We start from the raw sequence: 16,783 nt of genomic DNA on the forward strand, positions 1-16,783 counted from the left end.
CACCAGGGAGGCCCTCACCTTCGTTTCTGCAGCTGCCAACCCTACTGCCCTTTTCCATTCTCCTCTGCCTTTCCTCCTTATTTGGGTCCCTTCTGTGCTGCATATTTAGGTCTCAGTTTCTTTCTCTTTTGTTAATTAGATTATTACACCCACCTTGCTGTATCAGAAGAATTTTAACATTGTATTATCACTGTTTACTTATCTGATTTGCATTACTATATATATATGCCATAAAGTCAAGGATTATATCTTATCCATGACTGTATTCCCCAGCACCCATCTCAATCCAGGTACATATATGCTTACCAAGTATTTATTGAGTGAAAGCATGGTAAGAGGTGAGTTTTAAAGTGTAAATAAGGGAGTCTAGCAAGGTGGTGGTTGAAGATTCTGGGCTCACCTCCTCCACCTAGCCATAATTATTATTATCAAGTGAATGAGGGCAAATTGAGGTACAGTGTCTGAATTGAGGCATCTGTGGTTTATTCAAGTGGAGACGTTGAGTAGACATTTGCAAGCATGGGTGTGGTGCTCAGTAGAAGCTATATGTCATCAGCAGCTGGACATCAAGGCTGTGTTGCGTGAGATTACCAGAGAGAATGAGTCTAGAGGGCCAAAAGAACCCTGTAAAGTATTGGCTTGAGGGGAATTTTGTTGTAAGGAAGAGAAACTTAATAAAATTGGATCAAGTGAAGAAGTGGGGCAGTAGGTACACGAGTTCTTGCATAGAATCCAAAGACAAGCCATAAAGAACATCTCCCATTTACTAGTAGGTATGCAATGTCTGGAATTGAAATCTGTTTTTCTTAAAGGTTCAGTTTCCTCTCATCTCTCTGTTCTCTACATTTCTCTTTTCTCTCTGCTTGCCATTGTTCTTTTTTGCAGGTGGCTAAGGTAACTACCACCTTTGAGTTTATGTCATTTCTAATTCTATTGTTCATTATTCTCTGAATAAATTATCTGTCTGAAACTCAAATTCTAGAGAAAGAATCTGACTGAGATTGGCCCAATCCCTGATTTGTTTCCCTTCAGGTCAGGCATTCTTTCCTGGGGTTGTAGGACCAATGTGACTGCAAGACATGTGGGAAGGGCATAGCCTCTTGGGAGGTGGATGAATGGACATTGTGAATAACTTCTCAACTGTGTTATTATTTAAAGTAGCTCCTTATTTCTAAAACATAAACAACATTGTAAAACAGTGTTGCCTCAATAAAAAAATTTTAAATGGAAAACAAAAATAAATTAGCACATCTCAGATTTGAAATACCAGAGGATATTGTGAAAATATAGATTTGGGTTAGTAGGTCTGGGTAGTTTTATTTCTGTAACAAGCACTGAGTTGATTCCGCTGCTGCTGCTGCTAGTCTGAGGACCATACTTGGAATAGCAAAGACTCTAAGGGCTAGGAGATCAGCAAGAATGCTCCTAGAGGAGAGAGAGAATGTGGGAAGAAAGCAAGCAGAAGCTATGGGATACAGTGACTCAAGAATCAGGAGTGTCCAGAAATAAATGTTGTAGGGGATGAATAAGATCTCTTTTTGTATAAATAATCTGTACAATTTTGTGATCTTCCGTAGCATTTAGAAGGCTACCTTAAAGAGCAGGAAGGTATGGGGCAGGGTTAATACAGAGTCTATTACAGGGGTTTTCAGTCAGGAATGTAGAAGGGGCCAGGAAACTTGATCATCTTCATTAGGAGGTAGATAAAGTGGTGGACCAATTAGCTAGTTTGCTTCAAATTATGCATTGCCTTTAGATTTTTTTTAACAGCTAGAAAAAGGGCTGAACCACTTTCTTAACCACTGCTTCACAGAGCAGTTTCCCATGAAAATGTGTGTAGGTGTGTATGCGTATGCACACATATTGTGCATCTAATCCTCTTGCAAGGAGTGTGTATACTAGATAATATACTGACTGTAAAAGGATTTGCAACAGTTCACTTGTTTGAATCTTCAGAAAGCATTACCTTTGCAGTTAAATATGGAATGTTCTCACACCACGGTGCTTATGGAAAGATGGGATGTGGAGTCTAAACATGAAGACTATTATGGAAGACAGAAATGTGTTTGAGGGTGTGGTACATGTGAGTGTCCTTGGAAATTCAAAAAATCATCCAGCTCAACGGGTACCTCATCAAGTAACCTTCAGTTCAACCTCATGTTAGTTTTCTACCTATGGCAACATAATTGAACTGATTCAAGTCAAGTGGTACCTTTTTGAACTCATGCTTAAGTCACTGCGGTAACTTCATATTCATGGTGCTTCCAAAGAACATTTTGAGGTTGAAACAGCGCAGAGGGAAATCAAACAATTTTCTGGTTAACTCTGGGGAAAGTATGTTTTAGGAAGAGTTTGGGAGGAAACTGATCTCCTTGCTTGACTGCTGGAAGTTGTAGCAGGGGATTGAAGTGACCAGTGGCACTGGTTTCGGCTCGACCCAGCCTTACATGGAAATGCTATCTTTGAACACTGAGCTTGAAGAGGAGTGGTGAGGGAATATGGGGATGCTGGCCAAGTCTGTCACATTAACAGAACTGCAGATGTCACAGCCAGATTGTCTTCAGATTCCCTGCCATCCTGAAAAAAAAATAAAAATCTGCAGAGGCCTGAACCACTTACTTACTTGAATGAAGTCTTTCAATTCTGTATATTATCAGTCATTGAATACATGCCAGCAACTAAAATATAAGTTATAGTTTACATTTTAATGATCTTGCATATGGTTGATTTTACTCAACCAGGAATATAAAGTTATCCCAGCTTTGGTGTGGTTTAGACCTTAGAACTGGCCTTAGAGCTGTCAATTGCTGTCTCTTGGATCTTATCTTCAGAAACCACAATAACTTAATACTTTCCAAACAGCTAATGGACTTTTTATTCATTAGAATTTAATTTAGTCACATCGATAATTCAAACAATGACTTTAAATAGATGCAAATTGAGAAGATAATGGAAATTAAATTTTCTGGACATAATTTTCATCAGCCGGGTTTTCAGCAAGTATATTAGCAACAGTTTTATAGACATTCAAATAAAGAACAAGATTTAATTTAAATGCATTTATTTTGGTCACCATGTAAACCATTATTGGAAAAGTGGTTATGCCATGTGCAGATCTGTGTTAAAAGCAGCAAAATTGATTTCTTTTGATTTATTTTTCTGGACTTGAAACTATTTTTGAGAGTTTTTTTTAAATTTATTTATGCATACAAGAACTAGGGTACAGGCCAGAGGTGTGGGGGGTGGTGAGAGGATTCACCAGAGACAGAGTGGGGAACAGAACAGGGAGATTGACTGAAATACACTGCTGAGGGGAGCAGCGGGCGATATTTTTGAGAGATTTTTAAAGAACATAGTATTTAACTTACAGAGAAGTACTTGTAACAAGTTGAAGAATCCAAATCTCTGAGATAAAAAAAAAAAAACTCAGTAAAATAGTGGTTATTGTTTCTGTCTCTAGTTGTTGTAAGTGGCTATAGGCTTTGGCACAGCTGGGAGGTTTTCCATTCTAGATTTCAGTTTCATTAACGAACAAGTTATTCATGTGTAAATGAATAACTGCTAAACATTTGCAAGCACAGGGTAGAATTTGTCTTGTTTGTTGAAATTACCTGAAAACTTTGCATTTATTAATTATAGATGTGAGTATGGTACTCTGTCTTTGAGAATATCTTGAACCAGATATTTTGAGTTGGGTAGGAGATATGTGCACTCTGGTTTTACCAAGACTCCATTCAGTAGCTACTTCAGTAGTCATCTTTTTAAGTAACCCTACCTTTAGGAGAGAACAAAGTAATTTCTTAATGAACTAGCTCAAAGCATAAGAATCAATTAGCAGTGACATTTGTTTGCTTCAAATGGACAAATCCAAAGCACTGTATTTTAGACTCTCTAACATACTTTACTAATATATTTAAAAATTAGTTTCGGGGCCTCCCCTGGTGGCGCAGCGGTTGAGCGCTGGGCTGCGAATCTGCCGGCAGCCTCTGCAGTACCGGTTCAAACCCTGGCCACCAGCAAAGGTCCCACATGGCGCGCAGACTCTCCTGCTGCCTGCTGCTCCCCTCAGCAGTGTATTTCTTCGTCAGCCTGCCTGTTCCGTTCACCACTCTGGCTCTGGTGAATTCTCTCACCCTCCTGCTCTTCTGACTGTACCCAGTGCTTGTATAAATAAATAAATAAATCTTTAAAAAAATTAGTTTCTTAAAATATATTAATTTTAGGGTGATGCTACTATGTTTAAGAAATTGCCCATTAAAAATGCTATTTCCTAAAACAGTACTTGAGCTCACCACTTTGCCCTGGATCTTTTAATTGTGGCACTTATTTATTTCCTAGAAAAACTCTACTTGTATTCAGTAGAGCTGGTTTGACACTTGGTCCTGCTGTAAATTAGATTTAAGCAAGTTATCTAATCTGTATTAGTCTATTCAGTTCTTTGAAAGATGGAGATAGTATTAATCCCCATGGTTAAGATGTCAAACGAGATGGTGTAAGTGAAAGCACCTTTACTGTGAAGTGATCTATAAGTGTAATGAACAGTGATTCTGTGCTCAGTTTAAGTGACATTTTATCCAGTTAAGACCACTATTTAGTAGTACTGTCTCTAAATGCTAATCATAAATGATAATCATGTAGAAGAATGTTTTAAATGCTTTTTAAATGAATATTATGCGTTTTCTATCCCAATGAGTGCCTAAGGGAAAAGGAATTTCTACTAACATGGACATTTTCCTCATCTAAAGTACAGTTGTAAAGGTATTGTATATTGTATAATAATAATGATTAATAATAGCCAACACTAAAGTCATGGTAACTATGTGCCCAGTATAGCTCCCAAAACATTCTAGTACTCACCTATTTACTCCCCACATAGCCCTGCGAGGCAGTGGTGTTAATAGCACCAGCATAAAGGTGGTGAAACTGAGGTACAGAGAATCACTTACTCAAGATTACATAGTAGTCAGTCAGATTGAACTTTCCTGTACCTTGATGCTCTTGGGGAAGATGTTGGCAGGAAAATAATTTATCTGGGTAAGGGAAGTTATGAACATTATTTGCTTCTTGACTCATTTTGGGAAAATGATACTACCTGCATGTTCCCATGACACATATATAGATTGTATCTTATTTTCCTTTCTTAATTGCCAGTGCCTATCACTGTATAAATATTGTTAGTTTTCTAGGATTACTTCTTTCTCCTGAGCCCAAGGTATAGTCACATGAAGCTAAATTTATCTCAGAGGCCCAGTCAACTCAAATCTGGTCAATGAGTGAAATAATTGGAAAAGCCCCAAAACCCCGTCCAAAGAGATATTCCAGAGCTCAGGCATTCTTTATATTTATTTTGGATGTAGACATTTTTAAAATTTTTTTATTGAGTATTATATAATGAGTAAATATTATATTGGCATACATCGTTGTTTCCATAATAGAAGTGTAGGCTTTTTTCAAAGCTTAGTTTCATTTACCATAATTAGTCATTCTTTAATTTGGACATGTTCCCGTTTGTTTATAAATGTCCAATTGTATTGAAACTGCCAGAGACACAGTGTGGTCCTGAGGAAAAAGATGATGGAGAACATGGTCAGGCATACCCTCTGCTCGTTGCGCTCCATTGACAAATCAAAGTCACGCAATTTGTGCTACAAAGAAGAGGAACACGTGCACCTGAGCCGGATAAGAGGAGGCTTTGGTGGACACTTGATGGTGTTTTGTTTTCCCGTGTGTCTTCAACCTGGTATAAGATGTTGGAGACTTTGGGAGGAAGAATAGAGGGCAGACAAATTAGACAACATGGATGGGAAGCAGAGTTGACGAGGCAGAACTGTGCTCAAGATGAGGTGGCCACTGGGAAGAGAAAAAGGAAAAACCTCACTGGGGTAGAATGACATATCTGTTGCATCTGTGACTGCCTCATAGAAGAATAAGTGGTATTTGCAATAACTGTCATTCTCAAGAAAAGTCATTTTGTATTTATTCTACTTAACTCAGTAAAAGAGGGAGGGCCACAATAAATTGAAAGTAATTTCCACTAGTGGGGTTAAAGGATTTTATTGTTTGAAAGTATATATGTCCTTTCTATGGCAGTGTTTTTATTTTTATTTATTTTTTTAATAATAAATTTTATTTTTATATTCCCCATACAATTGCAGCCCCCCCATTCTGACCCCAATCCCTCCCCTCCCACCCCCGCCCCCCTAAAAGTGTCTCTGGTTCGTAGTTTTTTGTTGATTTTGATTTTCACTTTCTTATAGTTATTCGTTTTCCTGGTCCCTTATTTAAGTTTTCTAGATTCCTGCTATGAGTGAGACCATCCGGTATTTTTCTTTTTCTTTTTGGCTTATTTCGCTGAGCATGATCCCTTCCAGCGCCATCCATGTTGCTGCAAATTGCATGTGTTTATCTTTTTTGAATGCTGAGTAATATTCCATGGTATATATGTACCACATCTTCTTGATCCAGTCATCTATTTTTGGGCATTTGGGTTGTTTCCAAAGCTTAGCTATTGTAAACAGTGCTGCTATAAACATAGGGGTGCAGGTGTTCTTTGGAATTGATGTTTCTGTGTCCTTTGGGTAAATACCTAGGAGTGGAATTGCTGGATCATATGGAAGCTCTATGTTTAGTAGGTCCAGAAATCTCCACACAGCTCTCCACAGTGGTTGGACCAGTTTGCACTCTCTATGGCAGTGTTTTTAATTGTAATCGAGAAAATAAGCTGAATGAGATTGCTGTTTTCATTTACACAAATATTAAAGAATAACATGATAGTAAGTGTAAAAGCATCGCTAAATAAGAAAATAGTTGATTTTGGTTTCTGGTTCCAGTTGTTGGACAGGCCCTACATAAGTGATAATTGAGATATAATTGATCATGTTCCCCATCTTCCTACCTCTTATTAACTCCTGTCTTTAGTATTTGTTTCACTTTGGGTCTAAAACTGAAGTGTAAGAAGCATTCGAAGACTTTGCCCTTCCTGCTTATGGGTATATATCATTTAGACTAGTGCCTGACATATCAGACACACGCAAGTACTTCTGAATGCATGCGTAAGTGAGATAAACAAACAGGTGTGTAATTACCACTATGAAGAATTGGATAATGAAAGTACTTTCAGAACTATGAATATTCCACACACATTAGGTGATGCTTTTTATTTGAATTTTAGAAAAAGTACAATCCACCACAAGACCCCTCTAAAAAATTTTGTATTGGTAGCTTTCAATGTAAACATTTCCTAAGAGATTCTTTCTTTGTATCCATAGTTTTTAACACTGAGTTCTACCTTCATATTTTTGTGACCCCTTCACCCCAGTTACTCTTAACTTTGTGAAATCCATCATGACATTCAGGGCCTCTGGTTCTCCCTAAAACAGAATGTCAAGTTGGATGACTCTTGCTTCTTACTGGAGAGGACCCCTAACTTTCATCAGATTCCCACAATAGATGACCCCCTCCCCCTACCCAGTTTAAGAGTCATTGCTTTAAAAGTGTGTATTTTCTTTAACATTTTTGTTGAGCTATTGTTTTTCTTTGAACTGGTTTCACTTGCCTTTACTTTTCATGGTTATATTTGGTTTTGTAAAATGTTTACTGTTTGTCCCCAGTATGTGGTATTCGTGGTTTATTATACTAATCTGATCTCAGCCCTTCTCTCTGTCTCTCTTGTGTCTGGCCAACAGTGTGGGGATGTGCCAACTGCAGACTTGTCCTCTCCAGCCCTTCTGGGACCTTCACTTCTCCATGCTACCCTAATGACTACCCTAACTCCCAGGCCTGCGGGTGGACGCTGCGAGCCCCCACTGGCTATATCATCCAGATAACATTTAATGACTTCGACATTGAAGAAGCTCCCAATTGCATCTATGACTCATTATCCCTTGATAATGGAGAGAGCCAGACTAAATTTTGTGGCGCAACCGCCAAAGGCCTATCGTTTAACTCAAGTGCGAATGAGATGCATGTGTCCTTTTCAAGTGATTTTAGCATCCAGAAGAAAGGTTTCAATGCCAGCTACATCAGAGGTATGTAAACCAAAGGCAGCGCCAACCTTCTGCTTTCACTTAACATGTTCTACAATAAACACAAAGACCAGAAGACAGAGTTATGCTCTTTTATGTGAATGTGAGTGATTAGGATTAGAATTAAAGAGCAAGAATCTGTTAATATTCTCTGAGTAGTCTCATTAGTGGCATATAGTTACCAGATCCAAAATCTGGTTACAGTAGAGCTGAATTCTTTTATATTGTTTATAAGTAGAACATTAAAAGGCCGTTTGGAAGACACTGCAGATATTCCACAGCTAATAATTAAAATCTGTAATTCTATCATCTCTTCACTGAACATTTAAAACATTCCTATTTTGAAATAATTTTATTTTAGGTTTTGAAAATGTTGCCCTTTTAAGGACCTCTGCTGGGGTACAAATAGAGGAAATTAGCTTATAAATTAAAATAAAAAGAGCTATTTATAACTTAAGCTAATAAACAAAATAGCCTGAAAAAGTCCCTTGAAAATGGCCAATTGAAGGAAATAAAATAGCATTTATCAAATATATTTCCCAGACAATGGCATATCATAATTTAAATAAGCTCATCACTAAAACTTGTTTCAACATAAAGAAAACTCAAGATGATGAGAAATAGTCATACCCATTTTTTCCTCTTGAGTTCCTTAAATAGATATTGTGTATAAAACCAAGAAACAGAAAAGGAAGGTATAGCTGTGAAAATGATTGACCTGAGTTATTATAAATTGTGTTTTGGCATCAGTTATTTACTGTTTGTGGTTGACATTCAGTGTATATGTGGGTGATTTAAGCATGCATGCTTTAATTTTTGAAATATAATGTTTTAAGAATTATTAAAATATTCTATGCAATTTGAAAATAAAAATAGCTAGCTAGAATTACCTGTATAACCATACTTAATCATAACCAATAATAAAATGTTAATTTTATATGTACATATATATATCTTTCTAACCTTTTAATTTTAGAAATGCATATAGACCACTTGTTTCATATTATACAAGTATCCCTTTGGGCAAATGAATCTAAACTGCTTTATATTAAAAAGTAGACAAAAATTCATGATTCTATTAAATTCTATCATGAATTCTTAGCTAGCATATTTATATTGAAATGATGTTTTTACCATAGACCTATCTTGGTGTATATTAATATACATTCAAATTAGCATTCATGTGAAACCAGTATTAAACTATTTTTGAAGAGAGCTATTTCTCCCAAATCAGATCATAATGTTTCACAGTGTCTATTATATTAGCATAGGGCTAAAACCATTATATTACTCAATAATTTCACATATGTCACGAAAGGAGCAGGCTGAATATGTTAATGATTTGAATTTGTTATGTATATAATACTAGTGATCTATATTAATAATCAATAGTAGCTATATGTTGACTGTAGCAAAGTATTGCATTATTGCTTTGCATGTTTTAACTAATTTAATTATTACTGAACACCTATGCAGTAAATGCTACTGTCCTTTATTTTACAAAGAGCTAAGACAGAGCAGGGTGAATATCAAGCCCAAGGTCATAGCTCTTTGTGGAAGAGCTAGGATCCTCTGCCCTTTTAACTCTTTACTAGTTCGAAAATCTAGTTCAGATGCCCAGATGTAAAGAAAATATAGTTTGAAATTCCATTTCTTTTATGGACTCCCTCTCACCCATGAAATCATTTTGCTTTGTTCCTAAGATAGACTGGCAATTGGATAAAGCAGTAGGATATGGTGTGCCTGAAGGGGATTTGGTTTGGGAAGAACGAAAGACAATTATTAAGGAAAAACAGAACTTTTAGCTATTATGTTTAGAAATTACTTGAAAAATACTAGTTCTGAAAATCAAAATGTATAACCAGAACTTGAAAGTGATGGTTTGTGTGTGTGTGTGTGTGTGTGTGTGTGTGTGTTTCAGTTCAGGGATTTAAAAAAAAAAAACACCAAACTCGTTATCAACTTGACTGTCTATGTAATTGAAATGTGAGGTCCAGCCATGGGTAGAGTCCAGACGGGTGGGTTTACTATAAAGCTGGTCATAGAGGGTGAATGGGCAGAGAAAGGGAGAGATGGGGAATGGGTGGGTGAAAGTAATAAATAGAGGTTGGTGGAAGGTTGTGTATATTAGACATTTTTGCATCCTGTTGCCCATATCTGTAAAGTTAATGTTGTTTATCTGTTATTTTGTTTTGTCCTAGTTGCTGTGTCTTTAAGGAATCAAAAGGTCATTTTACCGCAGACTCTAGATGCTTACCAGGTATCTGTTGCAAAAAGTGTCTCTATTCCAGAACTCAGCGCTTTCACAATTTGCTTTGAAGCCACCAAAGTTGGCAAGGAAGACAATGACTGGACAGCTTTCTCCTATTCAGATGCATCCTTAACACAATTACTCAGTTTTGGAAAGAACAAGAGTGGTTACTTTTTATCTATTTCTGGCTCAAAATGCTTACTAAACAGTGTGCTACCTGTAAAGGATAAAGAAGACATTTTCACTGACAGCTTTGAACAGCTTTGCATCGTTTGGAATAATTCTCTGGGTTCTATTGGTATCAGTTTCAAAAGAAACTATGAAACCGTCCCATGTGACTCTACCATTAATAAAGTTGTCCCTCGGAGTGGGAAGCTGTCCTTGGGCTCTGATCAAAATGAAGTCGCCTCTCTCAAAGGGGACATGTACAACTTCCGACTGTGGAATTTTACTATGAATTCCCAAATTCTCTCCAACCTCAGCTGCAGTGCGAAGGGGAATGTGGTTGACTGGCAAAATGATTTTTGGAATATCCCAATCCTAGCTCTGAAAGCTGAAAGCAACCTTAGTTGTGGTGAGTCTGTGACATCGTCACTTTTTTTGTATTGCTCTATGAATATGTTCGACAAACAAGAAATCATACCCACACATATTTGTACATACACATTATACACAAGTATCTGCTTACAAGCCATGCTCATTCAATGAAATCTTTTGGTCCTACCATTTTAAAGGTGTTCCTGTGTCATAAAATACCAGCTTATCACTTATCTAATAGCAGTTATAATTATTTATAGTATATCAAAAGAAATGTTAACCCCAGAACTGAGATAAGAGAAATTTATGTTATTATTTTTAATTACAAAGATGTTGCAGTAAAAACTAATCTTTATTATTTTAGGATGAAATTTCTATTATATTACTTAAAAAAAATCATCCAAAGGAATGATATTTATTCAGCAGTATTAAATATCAGATGTATCCATTTTATGGATACATTCAAACTTTTTTTGTTTGAAAATTTGAGGATTTATATTTTGTTTCAAATAATCTCCCTAAGAATCTTTAAATGTGATAATATTGAAAGCAGCTAAATGCAAAATATCTAGGGAATAATTCTATGTAATAAAAATTTATATTAAAATAGATTTCTATCCTTCTGGAATTCCTTATTTTACTTGGACTTATTCAAACACAAAGTAGACATTTCATTATCAATTTTGAATGTTGTATGACTAAATTAAAGGTGTTGATAACATAATTTTCTTTTTTTTCCCTATTTTATTTATTTATTTATTTATTTATTTATTGCATTTTTTTAATAATAAATTTTATTTTTATATTCCCCATACAATTGCAACCCCCTTATTTTGACCCCAATCCCTTCCCTCCCGCCCTCTACCCTCATAGAGTGTCTCTGATTCATAGTTTTTTGTTGATTTTGATTTTCACTTTCTTCTTTTTTTTTTTTTTATTTTCACTTTCTTATAGTTATTTATTTTCCTGGTCCCTTATTTAAGTTTTCTAGATTCCTGCTATGAGTGAGACCATCCGGTATTTTTCTTTTTCTTTCTGGCTTATTTTGCTGAGCATGAGCCCTTCCAGCGCCATCCATGTTGCTGCAAACTGCATGTGTTTATCTTTTTTGAATGCTGAGTAATATTCCATGGTGTATATGTACCACATCTTCTTGATCCAGTCATCCATTTTTGGGCATTTGGGTTGTTTCCAAAGCTTAGCTATTGTAAATAGTGCTGCTATAAACATAGGGGTGCAGGTGCTCTTTGGAATTGATGTTTCTGTGTCCTTTGGGTAAATACCTAGGAGTGGAATTGCTGGATCATATGGAAGCTCTATGTTTAGTAGGTCCAGAAATCTCCACAGAGCTCTCCATAGTGGTTGGACCAGTTTGCACTCCCACCAACAGTGTAGAAGAGTTCCTTTTTCTCCACACCCTCGCCAACATTTGTTGTTGCTGTTTTTTTTTTAATATGTGCCATTCTCACTGGTGTTAGATGGTATCTCATGGTAGTTTTGATTTGCATTTCCCTGATTACAAGTGATGTTGAACATTTTTTCATATGCCTGTTGGCCATTTGCATTTCTTCTTCAGAGAAGTTTCTTTTTAGCTTTCTGCCCATTTTTTGACTGGATTATTTTCTTTGTTGTTGTTGAGTCTCATCAGCTCTTTGCAGATTTTTGTGATCAGTCCTTTGTTGATAACATAATTTTCAGCCACTGAGATAGGTCTTAATATATGAGAGAAGAAGGGGCCTGATATTCACAAGTCATACACTTTAGAGAATATTCTACCAGAAATTCATTTCCAATACTTAGAACACGGTGGGACCCATTGTGGAGTCCTGGAACCACCTGTTTAGTTTCCCTGGCCTGTGTTTTTTTACTTCTGATCTGAGGAGCTCTCATACCTTCCCCTCTGTGTGGGTCCCACACCTCTCCACATGGTCTGTGGCACCCTGCAGATGGTAAGAGCCTATGAAGTGATGTCATTTGAGAGGTATTTCTTCTGGGTTGTTGGAATGAGGGTAAACGGTGGCTCTGTTCCAGCAGGAGACTGCAGACCTGGCAAGAGGTAATGGTGTTTCCCGGCACTCTCTCAGTCTGAGAGTAGCTGCAGACAACCCTCGGGAACTCCCGAGGCCTTTCCCATAGCAGCAAGGAAATTGAGATCAAGTTGGCAGGTGTCTGGTGTGGGGTGGTAAACAGCAAGGAGAGAGGGCCACGGTGCACATGCTATATTCTGGGTGATTATTTTTACTCTAGGGGCCTGTTTTCTCCATATCCATGGCCATTATGAAAATGTCAAAATATAGACCATTTAATATTTGCCTTTCTGTGGGGCAGTATTTGAGGTCATGACAAACTAAGGTAATAAAACACAGTTGGCTAAGCATATTCATAATTTCAAATACTTAAACCTACTTAAACTGAAGACATTGTTATACTGGACACTGTTTTAAGCACTTTACACATATTGCCTTATTTCCTACAGCATAGATCTTATGATGTGAGTTTTGTTATTAATGCCATTTTGTAGACAAGAAATCTGAGGCACGAAGATGTTAAGTAATTTATCCAGTGTCACCCAAACCAGAAATTGAACCCTGAAAGTTTGACTTTAAAGCTGTGCTGTCCTAACTAGTATAGATTAGACTTTTTTTTTTTTTTTGAATAGACAGGACTAGAAGAAGATGAGTAGTACTGAAATAGGAAAGCAAATTTTTGCCTAGATGAGAAATACAAAGGCCTAGGAGCTGTTTCTTCTTCTGGCCAGTGTGCATTCTGGGGGAAAATACTTGCTTTCCTGGAAGTTACCATGCTTTTTCCCCCTCATTTTTATTAAATTTACTTATTTATTCGCTTACGTACTTTGTTTTTGGACAATATTTGATTTCTCCCCTCAGGTGTAGACTTTGTATTTCTCCCACCACCAAAGCACCCGTGATCCATCACCATAGTCCCTTGTGTTCTTCCCTCCCCTGTTTTGACCCTTGTCCTTCCCTTTCCTTTGCTGGATGCCTCAGATCTATGGTCAGCTTGCAAGTTTGTCTTTTTCCCGACCCTTTGTTTGGTTTCTCTATAGTCTATATATAAATCAAATGACCCAATATTTATATTTTTCCTTCTGATTTATTTTGCTTAACATGCTTTGTGTTTTCAACAAAATTAATAAATTTCCTCCTTATAATAATCTAATACGCTCTGAGGAATATAGTATAGAAAAGTTCCTTAACATCTCTAAGACATCTTCTAGACCTCTGGCAGGCCACCTAGTTTTGTAAATAAAATTTTATTGAAAAACAGTTCGGCCCATGAGTTTTGTATTGTCTGGGGCTGCTTCTGTGCTTTTATAGCAGACTGTGAGAAACATTCTGAAATATTTCCCATCTGGCCCTTTAAGAAAAAATATGCTGAGGCCTAAAATCAGTCTAATGAATCAAAAGGGTCCAATTTTCTGAAGCTCATACTTTGGACAACACTGGAAAAAGACATGCAAACTGTCCTGGGTCGAAGGTAACAGACAACCCCTCACGGCTAATCTGTGTTCCTTTGACATGTGTGGTGATGGCAACATCTATCTGTTTTCATTTATTAGCATTTTTCCCACACAGCTTTTAAATGACTTATTTCCAGCATTAAAAATTTGGATTTCACTTAAAAATAAAATTTGAGATTGTCTGGTTATTTCCACCTGGCCAAAACAGCTGAGAGATGCCAGCTCCCTCAGAAGACTTCCCAGTTTTCTAGCCCTTGTACTCTTCAGATTCCGCCCATTCCAGCCTCTTTTCTGATGGCCTCTGACCCAGTCAGGCATTTACATTGATTAGGGAACCCCAATTCAGGCCCCTCCTTTCACATTAAACAGGAAATTGAAGATTAGGAAAAATTAGCAGCCAAGGCTAAGAAATGGCTAAGATGTGCTTGTTCTTTTGCTGGGCTTAAACTGTGTTTAAGACTTTTTCCCAAGCCTTGTGACTGCCGGAGTGCATCAAATACATGCCGGGGGAGTTTAATCATTTTCAAAATGATTTTAGTCATTTTCAGAAATCTTTTCCAAAATGATTTCAATCAGAGGAGTCCAGAGTTAGTGCATTTGAATTCCTTTAGCTTTTATAGTGGTCTTCTGGACATTCCACAGCTACATTAAAAAGCCCCATCTGGTCCACACAGATATCCTGGCCTGTGCTTCTGGAGTAATAATGGGAGAGGGAGTTTCCTGCTGCTTAATCATCAGCTCTGGGAGTTGAAGAAGCCGGTCACTTATTAACTGACAGGAAATACCTGTAACAGAGATTATATCTAAGCTTGTTAGCTAAGCAAAACTTCAATAAATGAAGAAAAGTATGCTCTATTAACATTTTAACCTTTCCTTTTTTTCCGGAACATTGTGACTTACTGTTTATGGTAATCATAATTTCCAAAATATAGTGATCAGTACAGTAACCAATGGGAAAAACGGGTTTTCATGCCTAACATTCCACTGGCTGACAATGCCTATTGAATCTGAGCTGTTATTTTGGAATCAGCTTATGGTAGACAGTAAATAGAATTTCCAAAGTCCTCTTGCTAAATAAATTTTAATGATAAAAGATAGAACAAAACTGATTACATTTAACATTAAATCATTATGTCATATTTTTCAAATACTAATTATCCTAGCCTCCCCAAATCAGTACATTGTTAATATTTCCATAATTTCAGAGTTGGACCTTTTTGTTTTCTTATACGATTCTAGATGTAGTTGGGGAATATACCTAAATAAAGACATTTTCAGGAGGCTTTTTAAAGACATTGTTAACCTTTTCAGGAAGGAATGTTTTATTTAGCAACAATTTTTTTTTTATTTCATAGCTTTTTTTCTTTTTTTTTTTTTTAAGATTTATTTTATTTATTTATACAAGCACTGGGTACAGTCAGAAGCACGGGAGGGTGAGAGAATTCACCAGAGCCAGAGCGGGGAGCAGAGCAGGCAGAAGGATCGAAGTACACTGCTGAGGGGAGCAGCGGGCGGCAGGAGAGGTCTGCGTGCCATGTGGGACCCTCCTCCAGTGGCCGGGGCGCAGCTGGGGATCGAACCGGCGCTGCAGAGGCTGCGGGCAGCTTCGCAACCCAGTGCTCAACCGCTGCGCCACCAGGGAGGCCCCCCCTTTTTTTTTTCTTAAAACAATTTTATTAAACAGGGCCTCCCTGGTGGCACAGGCAGTTGAATGCTGCACTGTGAAGACTGTCCGCAGCCTCTGTAGCGCCAGTTCGATCCCAGCCAGCTGGTGAGATACCCACATGACACAGCAGACCTCTCCTGTCTTGCCTGCTGCTCCCGTCAGCAGTGTATTTCTGTCAATGTGCCTATTTTGTTACTTGCTCTGTCTCTGGTGAATCCTCTCATCCTCCTGCACATCTGGCCTGTACCCCAGTTCTTGTATGCATGAATAAATTTTAAAAAATCTTAAAAAAAATTTCATTAAACATACTCAGACCTGTGACCTCCATGGATAGACAGTTTCCCTAGTGTGGCCTTCAATTGTAAGTGCAAGCATTTGCCTGTGCTGTGATTCAAGTTTAGATATTGGCTAATGTCCATCAGTTTTCACAAAGAACAGACAGTGCCTTCTATACCAGTTTATTTATTTTACTGATGACTGCTCTTTCCGGAGGAGGGGTGCAGTGTAACTCAATGAATAGTCTAAGTTCAAACAAATTGCATTTATTTAACAAGCATTTATCAAGCACTTTCACTTAGCAACTACTGTGAATATAGAGATAAGATGCATTTCATAAGTACCTAACTTTGCTGTTATTCTTTTCTAGAAATTTTGGGATTTTTACTGATTTTTGTTTTCAGCTCCAGAATTTTTCACTTAATTGCTAAATCTTGGATTCCTTTCATTTTTCAGTTACATTTCTGTCCTTCACAGCCGTAAAACACTGATTCACTTTTGGTGCCTTCCTTTTATCCCTAACAGATTACTGAGTGTAGCATTCTTAG

General features: G+C 37.3%; 1 protein-coding gene across 5 annotated transcripts in view; it reads left to right on the forward strand.

Moving 5' to 3' along the window:
- Window positions 1–16,783, forward strand: part of ADGRG6 (adhesion G protein-coupled receptor G6) — a 128,242-nt gene that overhangs the window by 50,106 nt on the left and 61,353 nt on the right. For all 5 annotated transcript variants that reach the window (XM_037520489.2, XM_037520491.2, XM_037520492.2 and 2 more), the window contains exons 3-4: window positions 7,686–8,027; window positions 10,226–10,849. In XM_037520489.2, the coding sequence (XP_037376386.1) occupies window positions 7,686–8,027; window positions 10,226–10,849 (966 nt within the window). The remainder of the gene's footprint in view (window positions 1–7,685; window positions 8,028–10,225; window positions 10,850–16,783) is intronic.

Source organism: Talpa occidentalis, unplaced genomic scaffold (genome assembly GCF_014898055.3).
Source record: "Talpa occidentalis isolate TD23 unplaced genomic scaffold, MPIMG_talOcc4v2.1 talOcc4.2, whole genome shotgun sequence".
Lineage (NCBI taxonomy): Eukaryota > Metazoa > Chordata > Mammalia > Eulipotyphla > Talpidae > Talpa > Talpa occidentalis.